Source organism: Schistocerca nitens, chromosome 10, assembly GCF_023898315.1.
Source record: "Schistocerca nitens isolate TAMUIC-IGC-003100 chromosome 10, iqSchNite1.1, whole genome shotgun sequence".
NCBI classification, from domain to species: Eukaryota; Metazoa; Arthropoda; class Insecta; order Orthoptera; family Acrididae; genus Schistocerca; species Schistocerca nitens.
The window spans coordinates 27,995,768-28,011,857 of NC_064623.1; the positions used below are offsets into that span (position 1 = coordinate 27,995,768).

General features: G+C 42.9%; 1 protein-coding gene across 1 annotated transcript in view; it reads right to left on the minus strand.

The window, feature by feature from the left end:
• The window catches only part of LOC126210290 (serine/threonine-protein kinase minibrain), a 468,525-nt gene extending 459,221 nt beyond the window's left edge, over positions 1–9,304 (minus strand). Inside the window, exon 1 of the mRNA XM_049939485.1 lies at positions 7,750–9,304. Coding sequence (XP_049795442.1) covers positions 7,750–7,879 — 130 coding nt within the window. The 5' untranslated portion in view covers positions 7,880–9,304. The remainder of the gene's footprint in view (positions 1–7,749) is intronic.
• Positions 9,305–16,090: the final 6,786 nt, after the last annotated feature.

Genomic DNA, 16,090 nt, shown 5'->3' on the forward strand with positions numbered 1-16,090 from the left:
TTCCACGATGTTCAGAGATTGTCTCGCTTCTACCTGTGGCGGCCAGATTGACACCGTGTACGTCAACAAACTAGTGAAATGTATTAGGTTGGTGCAAAAGTAGCATTTTTATTTTGCTTGTTGACATTCCGGTTGTTATTGGTTTAATTTATCGATCATCTTTTTTCCATTTGTAGTTCACTGTTGCTTTGTGAATTGTTATTTTGTCATTTAGAGACAGCCAGTAGAGCGTGGACGCTAGAAAATTGAGTGTCAAGTGGAGAAATTGGAACAAAAAAAAAATTGGTTCAAATGGCTCTGAGCACTATGGGACTTAACATCTATGGTCATCAGTCCCCTATAACTACTTAAACCTAACTAACCTAAGGACATCACACAACACCCAGTCATCACGAGGCAGAGAAAATCCCTGACCCCGCCGGGAATCGAACCCGGGAACCCGGGCGTGGGAAGAGAGAACGCTACCGCACAACCACCAGCTGCGGACAAATTGGAACACTTCGATGTATTCTTCCGTTTGAGTTCACTGGAGGGTTGACGAAAGCGGAGGCAGCCGGAAAAATTTGCGCCGTATATGGGGATAATAATGCCTCTGAACGGAGCACGGCAAGAAAATGGTTTTGTTGTATTAAGGAGGATCGTTTTGACATTAGTGGCTCTCCACGTACACGAAGACTTTCAGGGTTTGGTAATGATCGTTTAAACGGACTAATTCACAATGATGTACGTTAGTATAGTTGAAACTGGAAAATTTGAAGAACTGTGATCAATTCACCATCTTGCGACACTTGCATGCAATGGGGAAGGTACGAAAATAGGGTATTCGGGTACCGCATCCTCTAAGCCAAAGTCACAATAATCAGCTAGCGCCCAATGTACATCTCTGCTTGCTCGTCATCAATTAGCTCGTGAAAAAGAGCTATCCAGTATCGTTACTGGTGGCGAGAAATGCTGTCTTTATGCTAACGCAAGGAAAGGAAAAGAGTGGTAGAGCCTAAACAAAGCTGCAACTCCCTGTAGGAAGACCTACGCGTATCCACGACAGATAATGTTAACGTAACTGGTGGAACAGCTGTTGTGTTTATCAAAGTTATGAAAAAACGCTACGAACTCGTGCACCAACCCAGTAACACGAAGGGGCATTCTCGAGATCCACAGCTCCCGTGGTGTGGGGGAGCTACTGGATATGAGCACAGGACTGACTCGGTAATATTCTTGAGAGAAGGCTCAATGTGCGACACACTGAGGCTACAATCAGAAACCGTGCTGTCATATCGATCACGACCCAATGGCATTTTACAGCAGGTTGATGGAGGACCCAACATTGCAACCCACACCAGAAATATGAAGATGTGCAGATCATTGAATGGTCTGCCTGTCCCTCTGATTTGGTCCCAAAGAGCACGCATGGGATGCGATCGGAAGACGCATACTTCCGTGTTAACCTCCAAGCTATCAGTCATTATGAACTGACACAGCATGCGTTTCAGGTATGGCAAGAAATTCCTCGAGACCACATTCGAAGCCTGTTTGCTTCCAAACCAGGACGAATACAAGAGCCTATTCACGCCCTGGGCGCTAGTCCTCGAACTGCTGATCACAGACATCAGTTCAGAAGGGACTCAAAGTTCAATTATTTAATCCCCCTCACGTGATAAAAATACCCACGAAGTTTGATTACTCTCGGACTGGTAGTTCAGGGTGTAGCACATCACAATTTCAGTCCTGCGTGGACGACCATCATTGTAGGAGGCGAATCGGAGCTCTGTTTACGCCGACGAACTGAATATGCGGTTGCTAATATGAACATTTACCTTGGACGTAATACCAGTTTATTGTAAGATCATCCGGCACTCCGCGTTTCGTCTTCAGAATAACAAGTGAAGAAGCTCTCTTATCCGATACAAATCTCTGGAATACCGCTAGATTTATAACATTATACATAATGGCAGACGGAGAAGTAACTTTATGCGTGCCCCGTGAAATGGGTAGGGGCACTGACATTGTTTATCAATTATGCTTTGAATATTCAGTTCAGCTCGTACGCTGTCATTTCTCTTTTTATCCATTAAAGTATGTCCAGCCACGTAGCTAAGAAAGTTCGTTTTATGTGTTTCTATTGGCCTTTCGTCTCCGTTCTTAAGGGTTCAGTCTTCATATGCATAGAGCTGTGCAGGTATAGCCATCACCTTACTGAACTTTGGCAGGTTACTTTCCCAACGTCCTGCGTATAATGCCACAGAAACAGCTGAACAGATCTGACTTATTTTGTATTTCACTATTTACCTCTCATATAATACAGCACCTTAATTATGTAAATGTATTAGCTTGCACTACGATCTCTCATGAGCTGGTGTCCTAAAAATGCCACTGCTCAGAACTCTATAAAAAAAGCAAGCCCTGCTATTCATACGTGAACGAAACATTGCATGGAACAACGGGAAGTGCCCTCTACCATGCACTTCATTTATATGACATAGCAGACAACGTTAGCTGCAATTTCAGAGCTTTCGCGCTTGATGCACCTTTCTATAATGAAGTACTGCCTGAAAAAAATCTGCACAAATATTCCGTCAGATCTCGATAACATTCCAGTGGTGCAATATTTGAGAACTTGCTTTATTTGTTCAGAAACGCAAAATTCTGCACTTGAAACAAAGCAAAACCCTCGTATCCTATGGCTGCAATATCAGTGAATTACAAATTAAATGTCAACTCATGCCAAACACCTGGGTGTAACAATTTGCGGGGATGTGAACTGGAATGGTCACATATACTATGTCGTAGGTACAGCAGGAAGCTGACTATGGTTTGTTCGTAGGAGACTGGGAAAATGTACTCAATCTCGCTCGTACGACCCATTCTAGAATGTTGCTCATGTGTGAGGAACCCATGATAAACAGAACTAACAGCTTTATATGACTCACGGGATAGCGTTAAGAAAATAGTGAAAAAATTTGAATTACCAAACGCTTGAAGACAGGAATGTAGGAATGTACAACAGCCCCTGCGTGTCGTTGCTGCAGGAACAGGGGAGACAAGTTTCGGCTAATTACCACGTACACCGAGTCATTGTGATCCCGCTCCATAGGTGACTGAAACGGGAAGAAACCTTATTACGGTGGTTCGCGGAACATTATATGTGGATACGCCGGACAGCGACTAGGACAACTGAAGTTCAGAGGAAAATTTGTTGGTGCCATCTCAGGAATGCTATTGCACCAGTACACTTGCGTGTACAGTCCGCAAGCAACCTTGCGCTGTTTGTCTACCATCAATACTCCCCATTTTTTGTTTCATTCGCGAATGTTCTGTGGAGAGAACAATTGTCGGTAAGCCTCCGTGTCATCTAAAATCTTGCAAATTTTACAATCAAGATTTCTCGTGAGATATACGTACGAGGGAGTGCTGAGACGGTCACAAAGCAACCCTTGGGTTGTGGAATACTTTTTTTTAATGAAACAGCCAATCCTAGTAATCGCAATGCGGATTAATCAAACTGACGTCAAACGTGAGAAAAACAGACTAACGGCATATAACGGAATCACAATATTTACAGAAGGCAAAAATCAATACTTCCAGTAATACTGAATTGAAATATGCATTTCGGTCACATACAAATGCCCGATGCATCAGACAGTCGGGAGACGACAGCACAAACCATGTTCCTACAGGTTCAACTTGTGTTAGAGATCACCTATTAGTCGAATAGCAGGAATGCACCTAAATAAAAGACAATGCAACAAACCTCAGGGGCAGTCAAATGAAGAGAGACAGATGGGAAACACATAAGTATACTTTATTATCCCAAAAGTACCCGCCATAGCTGTTAATACATTTATTCTAGTGTGAGACAAGACGATCAATGTCTTCATGGAAAAATGTGGGTGCCTACGGAATCATGAGTCAATCCAAGCATGCGCTGCTGCTTCTCAAGCAAATCGGCAGCCACGAATGTCTTTCTTCAGGGTTGCAAAAATATGGACATCACATGGGGGCGAGATCGGGAACGTATGCAGGATGTGTAAGGACTTCCCAGTGAAACTTCTGCAGCGTACTTGAAGTAAACTCGATAACATGCGGGCAGGCATTTTGCTAGCACGTTGTTTCAACTACGCTGCAAAAGTTTCGCTAGAAAGCCCTTATTCTAATGTACAATGGTGTCAACACAATGATCGCACATCCTTCTTCCCATACAGGTTATAGGCTTTCGCAAGAACTACTTAATCTTTCTGCGAGGAAATCCCATTTAACTTCACAGCGCATATCAGACACTTCCTTGTGACCTACACTTACCTGTTACTATCTAACAGTACGTCTCTGAATTCTTTAAATGTATGCTGTCATTCATACTTGTTAAGACTCGAAATACTGGAAGACTATTCAAGATTAGGATGCATTTCCTAATACTAATTTTAAGTGATGGTCTCCTTTGATCTAGCTTCCCGGCGTTACCCCTAATACTTGTATGACGCGACGTGCTCTAGATGTTCACCACTATTCTTGCGCTCAGATGCTGAGTTCTTTTCTTTACCACAGATGTTATATTGCATCCACCCTCGGGTTTTAAGCAGCTTTCTTTATGAATTACCCAATATAAAATTATTGAAAAGAATATTACTCAAACTGGCGTCAAACTCTGGCACAAACAGACCAACAGTATATACCTTAACCGCAAAGACGTAAGTCGGTAAGTGCTTTCAATTATCGCAGATTCCAATGTGCATAACTTATTGGTCACACACAATTGCTTAATGCATCAGTCTGTCAGGAGACGGCGCACAAATCATATCCCGCAGGACCAAGTTATATTTATATTTTAGATCTTCTACGAGAAGAACAGCAGGAAAACAGGCGAACGACTGTAGACTGGAACACTACATACACTCTTCTGGGTAGTTTTTGAGGGGGTGTCCCTCACCCGTAAGGCACATGCCTGGATTCATATAATCACTCCCTCAGAAACCAGTAAAAACAAATTTAGTAACCAGAAAAAAGTCCCAGATTTTATAAATAACTACATAACGCAAAAAAGCAAAGACGGAAGAGTCTGCCTACTCACCAAAATGTCTCGCAATTGTTTACCACCACAGTGCGATCAGTCCCTTGCCCGAGTAGAAGTCGATGAACAGACTGAACGCAGCTGTTGGCATATCTAGTAAGGCAGAACTTCACTACGATGGGCGGTGTGTGTGTGTGTGTGTGTGTGTGTGTGTGTGTGTGTGTGTGTGTGTGTGTGTGTGTGTGTGTGTGTGTGGGGGGGGGGGGGGGGGGGGGGGGGCAGACAATCACCATTCATGCTTTCCACAGTCTGGTACATAAACTGAACCGACTGCTCTTGACATCGTCTTAGACGCAGTCTGCTGACGGACATACATGACATGGTCATGCAGTTTGCATCTAGCGGTTTGCTATCTCATATTTTAATTTACACCAAGTCTGCATGCTATCAACGCAATGAGACTTATTCTAACCTAGGCTTAGCTTGCTATGTATTCGTTTAACTAATGCGTCTTGGGCGCTTCTCTTATAGCAACATATTTAAAATTCGGTTTTCCACTAGCTATTTTTAAAACTGTCAGTGCGACTCAAGGTCAATGGCAGCGACACAGCTACTGCACTTCAGCACTAGCCACAGGGCAAGAACCGATGCATATTCGGAAATAAACATTCCAGTAAATAACAGTTGCTGCCAAATGCACACCACATCTTTTGACCCAAATGAAATTTATTATTTCCTTTCTCCCTTTTTCCAAATTCCACAATGACAATTTTTTATAACGAAACGCATGGATTTTTTAAATTGAGCATGTACACAAGGAATTACGGCATTTTTTGTATCATTACGCACGTTAGCAGTACCTACTGCGTAGAAAAGATACAAACTTCCTTCGTTACCACCGTCATACACTGTCTTCGTCGGCGATACGGGACTATGCGTAAGTCTACTGGTGTTGCAGAAATTTCGCGAATGCTATCAGCTGCACGCCTCGCAACGGTGATGATTCACTGGCACTCATCGAACAGACGCAAAATTTGTCACCTTTTTTCTGGTGGTAAATTTTAAGACCCCTAACACAAACATCTCATGATGCAAGCATAAAATGTATCCTGTGGCAGACGACGGGTAGTAAAAACATTGGGTAGCAAGAAATTACTATTTTTCAGACCCACGATAAAGGTAAAAAACGAAACTACAGCATAATCGAACATTTTTGTATTCGTCTACTTATACAGAGATTGATACCAACGATATAGAAGGTCTTAGCACGTCATCACTCAGTAAACATTAAGCTCAGTTAATTCAACGATCTACATCAGCTGTTAATGCCGTCAGCGCAGTAACAGATTCATAAAAGTACCATTAATTTAGCCCAAGAAGTGGCGTGAGGGGCATTTTCATGCATTTGGCGCTGCAAAGTGAGCTCTGACCCTGCCCTCGGAACCAAAATGCAGCGTGTAAATATTATGGTCTCGCTTCCACAGTTAGTCAGCCAAATCAAGATTAAGAACAACGTGTGATATCGGACCATTCACATGAGAAGTTTACACATAGCAACAGAACATGCGATATTGCAATTAACCTAGAGCAGCGCACACGACAAGGCCAGCTGACAACCGTTACACCTGGCTGTCAACAAAACACTCTTGTTCCTCAGTGAACATTCGTTCATACATTTGGTAAACCAATTCTCTGGGCGCTCTTAAAATATGTAATGCAAGATTTCCATAACGTAAAGGGCAATGGGCGTGACTTTTAACAGATTTCCTAAATGCTGTCACGTTTGGAACATCGTGGCCTGACAGATGACAGGTACAAGCGGATTCTCACTTTCTAGCTAGCTTGTTTACCTGACTCGAAACTATTGCATCAAGTCTGTGACTAAGAAGACTGAACCTAACAGGTACCTCGCATATACGGTTCACCCGAGATTAGGAAACAGTATCACGCATATGTTGTATGCATGTAGGAAAAGGAAATAGTGCCGACCAAAGTAACATACTGTAAAATAACTGCAACCCTTCCGTTTGATACACGGAAATTTTGTTGGGAAGTCCCACACTGACGCCATTCGAGAAACATAATCATGACACTCCTCTCAAACTAAGTAAAAATTACAACTGGAAAAGAAAATGTTTTAATGTAAGACGAAACTCAAAAAGTTTAGTGGGCAATAACATTTCCGATTTCAATTGTGTATGAAATGTGCGAGCCGGCCACAAACCTCTGGAAAGAAGCTGTAAGCAGCGAAACGAAACAAAAACAGTGACTTGTCATTTTTACACACCACGAACGCGTATGTCTCGTAGTCGCTCAGCGTGACGGGGATGATGTAAACATAAGATTTTTTGGTAAAACGATTGTCTTCTCTTTATCGACCTGAGAGCGGTTGTCAATGAACGACTCGGCTTCTAATTCCAATACTATACACTAAAAATAAATAAAAATCCCTTACTGAGCGTGTCACAGTCACATATTTACAGCCGGCTGATTATGAAACAGGGCAACAGGGACCTGAGACAAAAAATCTACTTGTATTTGATATTAAGCAAATCAACTGTCAGATTTTTTTTCTACAGATTTGACAACAGAGACTTTTGTATATTCAGAGGAACCACATATAAATGAAAATACTTTCGAAATAATGCAGGATATTTGACAAATGTGTTAGCCAGCATGGAGGATGTCAACGGGTCTGGTCCGTGCGCGTCGTCCCATCGGGGTGAAGACAGCAAGAGGGTACTCACCTTTAGACTTATTCTTATGCACCAACATGAGCATCTGCTGCGTCTCCCAGGAGTCGGGGCGCTTAGCTTGCACCACCACCGAGCTGTCCATAGCGGCCGACACTGGTGAGGCCGCACTCACGAGCACCATTGAGGAACCATGGGGAGCCGTCGCCGTCTCTAGTTGCTGCGAGGGCTCCAGAATTGACGGCACCAGTCACGCAGTCAACACGGAAAAACGACACAGCAGCTACCGATAACACCAACACCACAACGCACCCCGTATCAGTTTGCCTGAATCCTCATCAGAAATGGTGTACTACACATTTATGACGAATAACGCTGTACAACAAAACTCCGGACGGTCAGAACCCCTTCTCAAAGGTTATTTCCATCTATGTTGCCCGGGTGGGTCATAATAACGCACAATACCATTCATTACACACTGTTACAACATAACCTCAACCAGGTTTTCACGGAGTATAAAAACTGCACTCAAAACAAAACAGTATCTTCCAATATTTCTCAGAACTCTCTTTACACAGCAAGTTCCGTTATGTATATATCTCTGACGCTAGAGAGTAGCAATATAAAAACCACACACACAAAAAAACACTTCTAATATTCGATCGGGGCATGAAATTTATTTATCTTCAGAGGGTAAAAATTGATTTTCCTATGCTCTAAATCATAATCGCAACCTGAGAAGATCTTTCCGCATTCCACCTGATAACGTGCCCACCCCCGTCACAACCGTAATGGACTCGCCCACTAGGGTCAAAAGCACGGCAAGCAAAATAACAACACGGCTCGGCGTAGAGGCACACGAGGTGGACCGCAGTAGTGCTGTATGCGGAGGTGGCCGAAGATACGTAGGGTAAGATCCAGCATGAAACTTTGCTCTAGCATCCAGGCGTTGTGTTAAAACACACTTTCTGCTGTTATTAGGTGCGACGCAGTGGTGCCGCGCGAAGGCTCCTTACACCGGACTAGACAAAGGACGACGTACCACAACAAACCGGGACACACAAACAGCACAAGCGATTTCTTCTTCGCCTCGCACTTGCACGGCACACGCAGAGAACTAAAAATCACTGATCACTTGTGGAGCGAGGTCCCGGCGTCGAAAAGATATCCGATGTGGCCATCGTCAAGAGTCACCACGGCTGCACGTGACTGTTATTACAAGCTACACCAAACATCCGGAAACTCAGCAACTAGCACACCCCAACATGGCAGACAGCGACTGGCGTGGTCGGGCGAAGTCCTTTAGTTCCGCATCCCGCCGCTTGGTGACACTAGCGGCACTGTTCAGTCACAGGATAGCCAACACAACTTCGCACCAGATGACTGTGCGGTTAGGTGTTTAGACCGTGGCTAGCAGCACACGTGATCCAAAGACAAATTGCAGATAAGAAATCTGACTCGCTACCTGGACGGGGAGCCGTCATAGTGACGAAGCTTGGAGGAGATCGCTATGAAATAGGCCGTAGGATGAAGTAAGGAACATACGTCTCAAGTATTACAAAAGACTCTTCGCATACATCCGTACGAATGCTAAGCGATGTGATTCCGCAGTCTCCATTGGCGATTACTTGCTTATGACGTCAGTAACTGGCGACCTACTGCCAATGAGAATTCAGCTTTCAATAACAGAGCGGAATTCAGACTCGCAAGGCTAGTCTTCCCATCTCTTCAAGGGTAACTGCATCATGGCTTACTATTGGGTGAATGAACGGCGGAACTATGTGTTCACTATGCAGAAAACAGCCCTTGTTACTGACTGCCATGACGCTGTAATTAGTTAGCCACTACTTTACTGGGTTTCATAAACCTGTTTGATGTTTTGAAAGAGACAAATTATAGATAACTAAAATTAATATTCTAAATAACTAAAAATTATTTTTTTTCGAACACTATTTCCCATTTTTTCTCATGTCGTGTGATGGGAAATGCACATACAAAATGCAATTAGATGGAGAAACACAGTAGTCCGGTGACATTATTGATAATGATAACGCAAGAAGTTTGAATAATTTGAAAGTAGCTCAAGGGCTAACGTATTACAATAGAGTGCTAGCTTAGTGCCAAGTCTTACTCGTTAAGAACTGATTTGTAGTATCGGTGTGACAATCGTCGCAGAAAAAGTAAAGCATTTTTTAAATATTTTATTAACGATTATGTTCTAAATTGTGCTGCCTTACAACAATTAACGGTCACTTATAGATTGTCGAACAAATCATACTAACATACACGTTTTCTTAAGCATTACGTTACTTTTACTGTACTCGTTTGAGCCATTTGCTTAGCTGGGAAGCGTTCGGGTGACTGGATGCGACTGCCATCTGCTGGCGGAAACTGTAATCTTGCGTACTTGCAGTTCAACATCCCTTTCGGAAGAAAAAGTTTACATAAATTGACACGCAACCTATATGCGCCGTAATCGTTTGGGACCCCCATATTTCAGAGTGTTGTATCATAGACTGGATTGTCTGTTATATAGATATTTATATCTGTCTTCGAGTAAGCTAAATTTCCCGGATAAAGTAAATGACTGAAAATAAAGCACTTTATCGTCTGAGGTACATTGGAAATATTGTAAATAACAAATAATTAATGACGTGTAAAATGAGAGAGAGGATGAAGTTTCTCGCATTACTTGTAATTATGACCCGATTATTTCTGCTCAACAGCTTACACCAGATAAAAGAAGAGAAGATGATCTGTATATTTTGATATATTTCAAACGCTGGTACGTTGTTCGGGCGTCTAGCATTGTTGTTATTGCTTCTGGAAAGATAAATATTTTTAATTTTGAGGGTAGAAAACATCGTCACCACTTAGAGGTCGTATCTCACAAAGGTGCGAGACAGCAAGTAAAACTATCGTAAATTGGACGGATTTTGGCCCACCTTTTCCGGTATTTCCAGATTAAAGATTATGTCTTCCTTTTTGTCAAAAACTGTGCAAAAAGTGACGGTTTTTAAGTACTTCCTGACACAGAATACAAAATTAATCATTATTATGTTAATTTTTTTTTCATTTTTCCTAAAAGGGTTATGTTACCCAATTGTAGGACAACTTTAGCCATTCTGGGAACTTTAGCACATTTACACTTTAATTTTTTGGAAAATATTTTTTATCACCTTATTGGTTGGTTAATATTGTACATAAGTTGTGAAGAAATAATGTTAAATCTGGTTCTGTAACATAAAGTAAGGCAAAACAGGGCAGTTAAAGTTCATGTATTGGTACTTTACTGAGTACTTTATTGAATGTAAATGTCATACATCGGAGTGTAACAGAAACATGGAGTTCATCTGTTTCAAAACAGAATATTATCCTCTCGTAGTTGATCTGGGTTCATTTAGACGAATCACAGGTAGGAGAGTACCCTCCCACCTTCATCTTCTACTTATTTTTAGGGGAATCAAGCATTAGCATTTCCAAGTCTACAGAGATGATTCCTTTTTCAGGCTGCTCTCTTACTACAGTAATTACCATTTCAAGGAATTATACACCAATTGTGGAAACCCATGTTTAAGCAGAGCCTTAGTTTTTTCTACATTGTTGGTTTTGTACCATTGATGTGGGATACTGTATAGAATAGTTACATGGCCCAGGACAAAGTTGTCTTGTTGTTGTTGTTGTTGTGGTCTTCAGTCCTGAGACTGGTTTGATGCAGCTCTCCATGCTACTCTATCCTGTGCAAGCTGCTTCATTTCCCAGTACCTACTGCACCCTACATCCTTCTAAATCTGCTTAGTGTATTCATCTCTTGGTCTCCCTCTATGATTTTTATCCTCCACGCTGTCCTCCAATAATAAATTGGTGATCCCCTGATGCCTCAGAATATGCCCTACCAACTGATCCCTTCTTCTGGTCAAGTTGTGCCACAAACTCCTCTTCTCCCCAATTCTATTCAATACCTCCTCATTAGTTCTGTGATCTACCCATCTAATCTAAAGCATTCTTCTGTAGCACCACATTTCAAAAGCTTCTATTCTCTTCTTGTCTAAACTATTTATCGTCCACGTTTCACATCCATACATGGCTACACTCCATACAAATACTTCCAGAAACGACTTCCTGACATTTAAATCTGTACTCGATGTTAACAAATTTCTCTTCTTCAGAAACACTTTCCCTGCCATTGCCAGTCTACATTTTATATCCTCTCTACTTCGACCATCATCAGTTATTTTGCTCCCCAAATAGCAAAACTCCTTTACTACTTTAAGCGTCTCACTTCCCAATCCAATTCCCTCAGCATCACCCGACTTAATTAGACTACATTATCGTTGTTTTGCTTTTGTTGATGTTCATCTTATACCCTCCTTTGAAGACACTGTCCATTCCGTTCAATTGCTCTTCCGAGTCCTTTGCTGTCTCTGACAGAATTACAATGTCACTCGCGAACCTCAAAGTTTTTATTTCTTCTCCATGGATTTTAATACCTACTTTGAATTTTCTTTTGTTTCTTTTACTGCTTGCTCAATATACAGATTGAATAACACTGGGGAGAGGCTACGAACCTGTCTCACTCCCTTCCCAACCACTGCTTCCCTTTCATGCCTCTCGACTCTTATAACTGCCATCTAGTTTCTGTACAAATTGTAAATAGCCTTTCGCTCCCTGTATTTTACCCCTGCCACCTTCAGAATTTGAAAGAGAGTATTCCAGTCAACATTGTCAAAAGCTTTCTCCAAGTCTACAAATGCTAGAAACGTGGGTTTGCCTTTCCTTAATCTTTCTTCTAAGATAAGTCGTAGGGCCAGTATTGCCTCATGTGTTCCAACATTTCTACGGAATCCAAACTGATCTTCCCCGAGGTCGGCTTCTACCAGTTTTTCCATTTGTCTCTAAAGAAGTCGTGTTAGTATTTTGCAGCTGTGACTTATTAAACTGATAGTTCGGTAAGTTTCACATCTGTCAACACCTGCTTTCTTTGGGATTGGAATTATTATATTCTTCTTGAAATCTGAAGGAATTTCGCCTGTCTCGTACATCTTGCTCACCAGATGGTAGAGTTTTGTCAGGACTGGCTCTCCCAAGGCTGTCAGTAGTTCTAATGGAATGTTGTCTACTGCCGGGGCCTTGTTTTGAGTTAGGTCTTTGAGTGCTCTGTCAAACTCTTCATGCAGTATCATATCTCCCATTTCATCTTCATCTACATCCTCTTCCATTTACATAATATTGTCCTCTTGAACATCGCCCTTGTATAGACCCTTTATATACTCCTTCCACCTTTCTGCTTTCCCTTCTTTGCTTAGAACTGGGTTTCCATCTGAGCTCTTGATATTCTTGCAAGTGGTTCTCTTTTCTCCAAAGGTCTCTTTAATTTCCCTGAAGGCAATATCTGTCTTACCCCTAGTGAGATAAGCCTCTACATCCTTACATTTGTCCTCTAGCCGTCCCTGCTTAGCCATTTTGCACTTCCTGTCAATCTCATTTTTGAGACATTTGTATTCCTTTTTGCTTGCTTCATTTACTGTATTCTTATATTTTCTCCTTTCATCAAATAAATTCAGTATCTCTTCTGTTGCCCAAGGGTTTCTACTAGCCCTTGTCTCTTTACCTACTTGATCCTCTGCTGCCTTCACTATTTCATCCCTCAAAGCTACCCATTCTTCTTCTACTGTATTTCTTTCCCCCATTCCTGTCAATTGTTCCCTTATGTTCTCCCTGAAACTCTGTACAACGTCAGGTTCTTTCAGTTTATCCAGGTCCCATGTCCTTAAATTGCGACCGTTTTGCTGTTTCTTCAGTTTTAACCTACAGTTCATAACCAATAGATTGTGGTCAGAGTCCACATCTGCCCCTGGAAATGTCTTACAATTTAAAACCTGGTTCCTAAATCTCTGTCTTACCATTATATAATCTATCTGAATCCTTCTAGTATCTCCAGTGTTCTTCCATGTATTCAACCCTCTTTCATGATTCTGGAACCAAGTGTTAGCTATGATTAAGTTATGTATGCTCTGTGCAAAATTCTACCAGGTGGCTTCCTCTTTCATTTCTTAGCCCTAATCCATATTCACCTACTACATTTCCTTCTCTTCCTTATCCTACTGTTGAATTCCAGTCACCCATGACTATTAAATTTTCATCTCCCTTCACTACCTTAATAATTTCTTTTATCTCATCATACATTTCATCAATTTCTTCATGATCTGCAGAGCTAGTTGGCATATAAACTTGTACTACTGTAGTAGGCATGGGCTTTGTGTCTATCTTGGCCACAATAGTGCGTTCATTATGCTGTTTGTAATAGTTTATTCGCACTCGTATTTGTCTTAGTCTTTGTCTTTGTCTTAGTAACCTATATTGGACCACCAAGCATGATTCTGAAATGTTGTAAGAAATTCAGAAAAATTATACTTTATTAAAGGGGTAATGTTTATTAAACTAAATAATCTAAAGAAATTATACTTCTTGAATTTTATTGGTGAAATAAGATTCACAGACAAGAAAGTTGTTATACTACTTCACTAAGACTAAACAGGGGAATGCCTTGTAACAATGCTTCCAACACAAAAAACAGAGTTCCCCCCAGGGGATCCACAACTCTTTTGTGGATACGTGCGTAGCGAGCACGGGACCCTGAGCTGATGTGGCCTTCCTTCCTTTCCGGGCTGCATACCTTCCCTTTCCGCATCCTTCCCCATCCCCCATCTTCGCCACTCCCCCCACCCCCCCCCTTCACCTCTGGCTCTTTCTTTCCCTTTCTCTGGGGTTATGGTTTGTGCCTACGTCCGGAGACGGACGCTTGTACATATACTACATTCTTCGCCTTCCTTCCTTGCTTGTAAGTCTTCATCCTTCCTTTGTCCTTCTCTTTTCCTTACCTCTTCTCTCTACCTTCTCCGCTGCGGCGTTTGAGACCTCTCTTCTTTCCTTTCCCTTTCTCTTTCTTCCTCCCTGTGCGTGTCTGAAGGCCAACCCACGCACTTCCATGCGTAGCCGGTGACGGGGTAACGCGTAATTCCCCGCCCCGGGTAGACAGGTAGGACACGTACGTACCCCCTGGTAACGGCCAGGCCCAGGGAGGGGTGATTACCCGAGCTGATACCTTCCGAAAGTGCCGATTGGTCCCTCCGTCCGTTTGTCGGGAGGTGTGACCTGAGGTGTGAACAATCACCTAAGGCGGGAGTGCCCTCAGAGAGGGCCCCCACAAGGGAGGAGCGCGCCATCGGAGACGCCGGTAATCATGGGGGATTCTTCCGCAATGGTTTCCTCACCTTCCACTATGTCTGCTCACAAACGTAAGTTCACTGAGTCTCAACCACAGTCAGTTCTTCCATCGTTGCCACAGTTCCTTGTTGTTTCTCGGTCTGACGAAGGTCACGACTTCTCCACGGTCAACCCTTTCATTATTCAGAAAGGTGTCGACGCGATTGCAGGTCCTGTAAAGTCTTGTTCCAGATTACGGAATGGCACCCTGTTGTTAGAAACAGTCAGTGCCCTCCAGGCACAAAAATTGCTGCGTACGTCACTACTACACACCTTCCCTGTCCGGGTGGAACCGCACCGTACCTTAAATTCCTCGCGTGGAGTCGTTTATACACGCTCCCTCGATGGACTGTCTGACGAAGAAATTCAGCACTACCTGTCTGACCAGGGCGTAACGGCTGTTCATAGGGTTATGAAAAGGGTTGACACGAACATCATTCTCACCCGCACTGTCTTCTTGACATTTGACAAAGTTCAACTACCATCGAAAATCAAAGCCGGCTATGAGATAATTTCCGTTCGCCCTTACGTCCCGAACCCTACGCGTTGCTATCGGTGCCAGCGGTTCAATCACACCAGCCAGTCCTGTTCCAATCCGGCCAAATGTGTTACGTGTGGCAGGGATACCCATGAGGGTGCTTGTCCACCTCCATCCCCTCGCTGCATCAACTGTATGGGTGACCACGCCGCTTCCTCTCGAGATTGTCCCGTTTTTAAGGACGAAAAGCTCATCCAGGAAATTAGAGTAAAGGAAAAGGTGTCGACCTTTGCTGCTCGAAAATTATTCGCCAGTCGACAGCCCACCGTGCCTCAGAAAGGAAAATACAGCACTGTCCTTGCTTCTCCTCGGCCATCAAAGGAGGCGGCCACGCAGACTTGCGACCTCACCTTTAGTGCCACGGTCGTCAGATCGGCCAGCGCAAAGATCGCCCGTTCAACCTCACCACTTTCGCCTGCCCACTCTCTGGCTCACCCTTCGTCGAGTTCTGCAAAATCTCGAGTCCAAAAGTCAGACACCAAGACTTCGAAAAAAGAGCATACTCGTGAAGAGTTTTTACGTACGGCAACTTCCCAGCCATCGGTTCCTCCTTCCTCTAAACATCATACTTCCAAGAAGGCTACAAAGAAA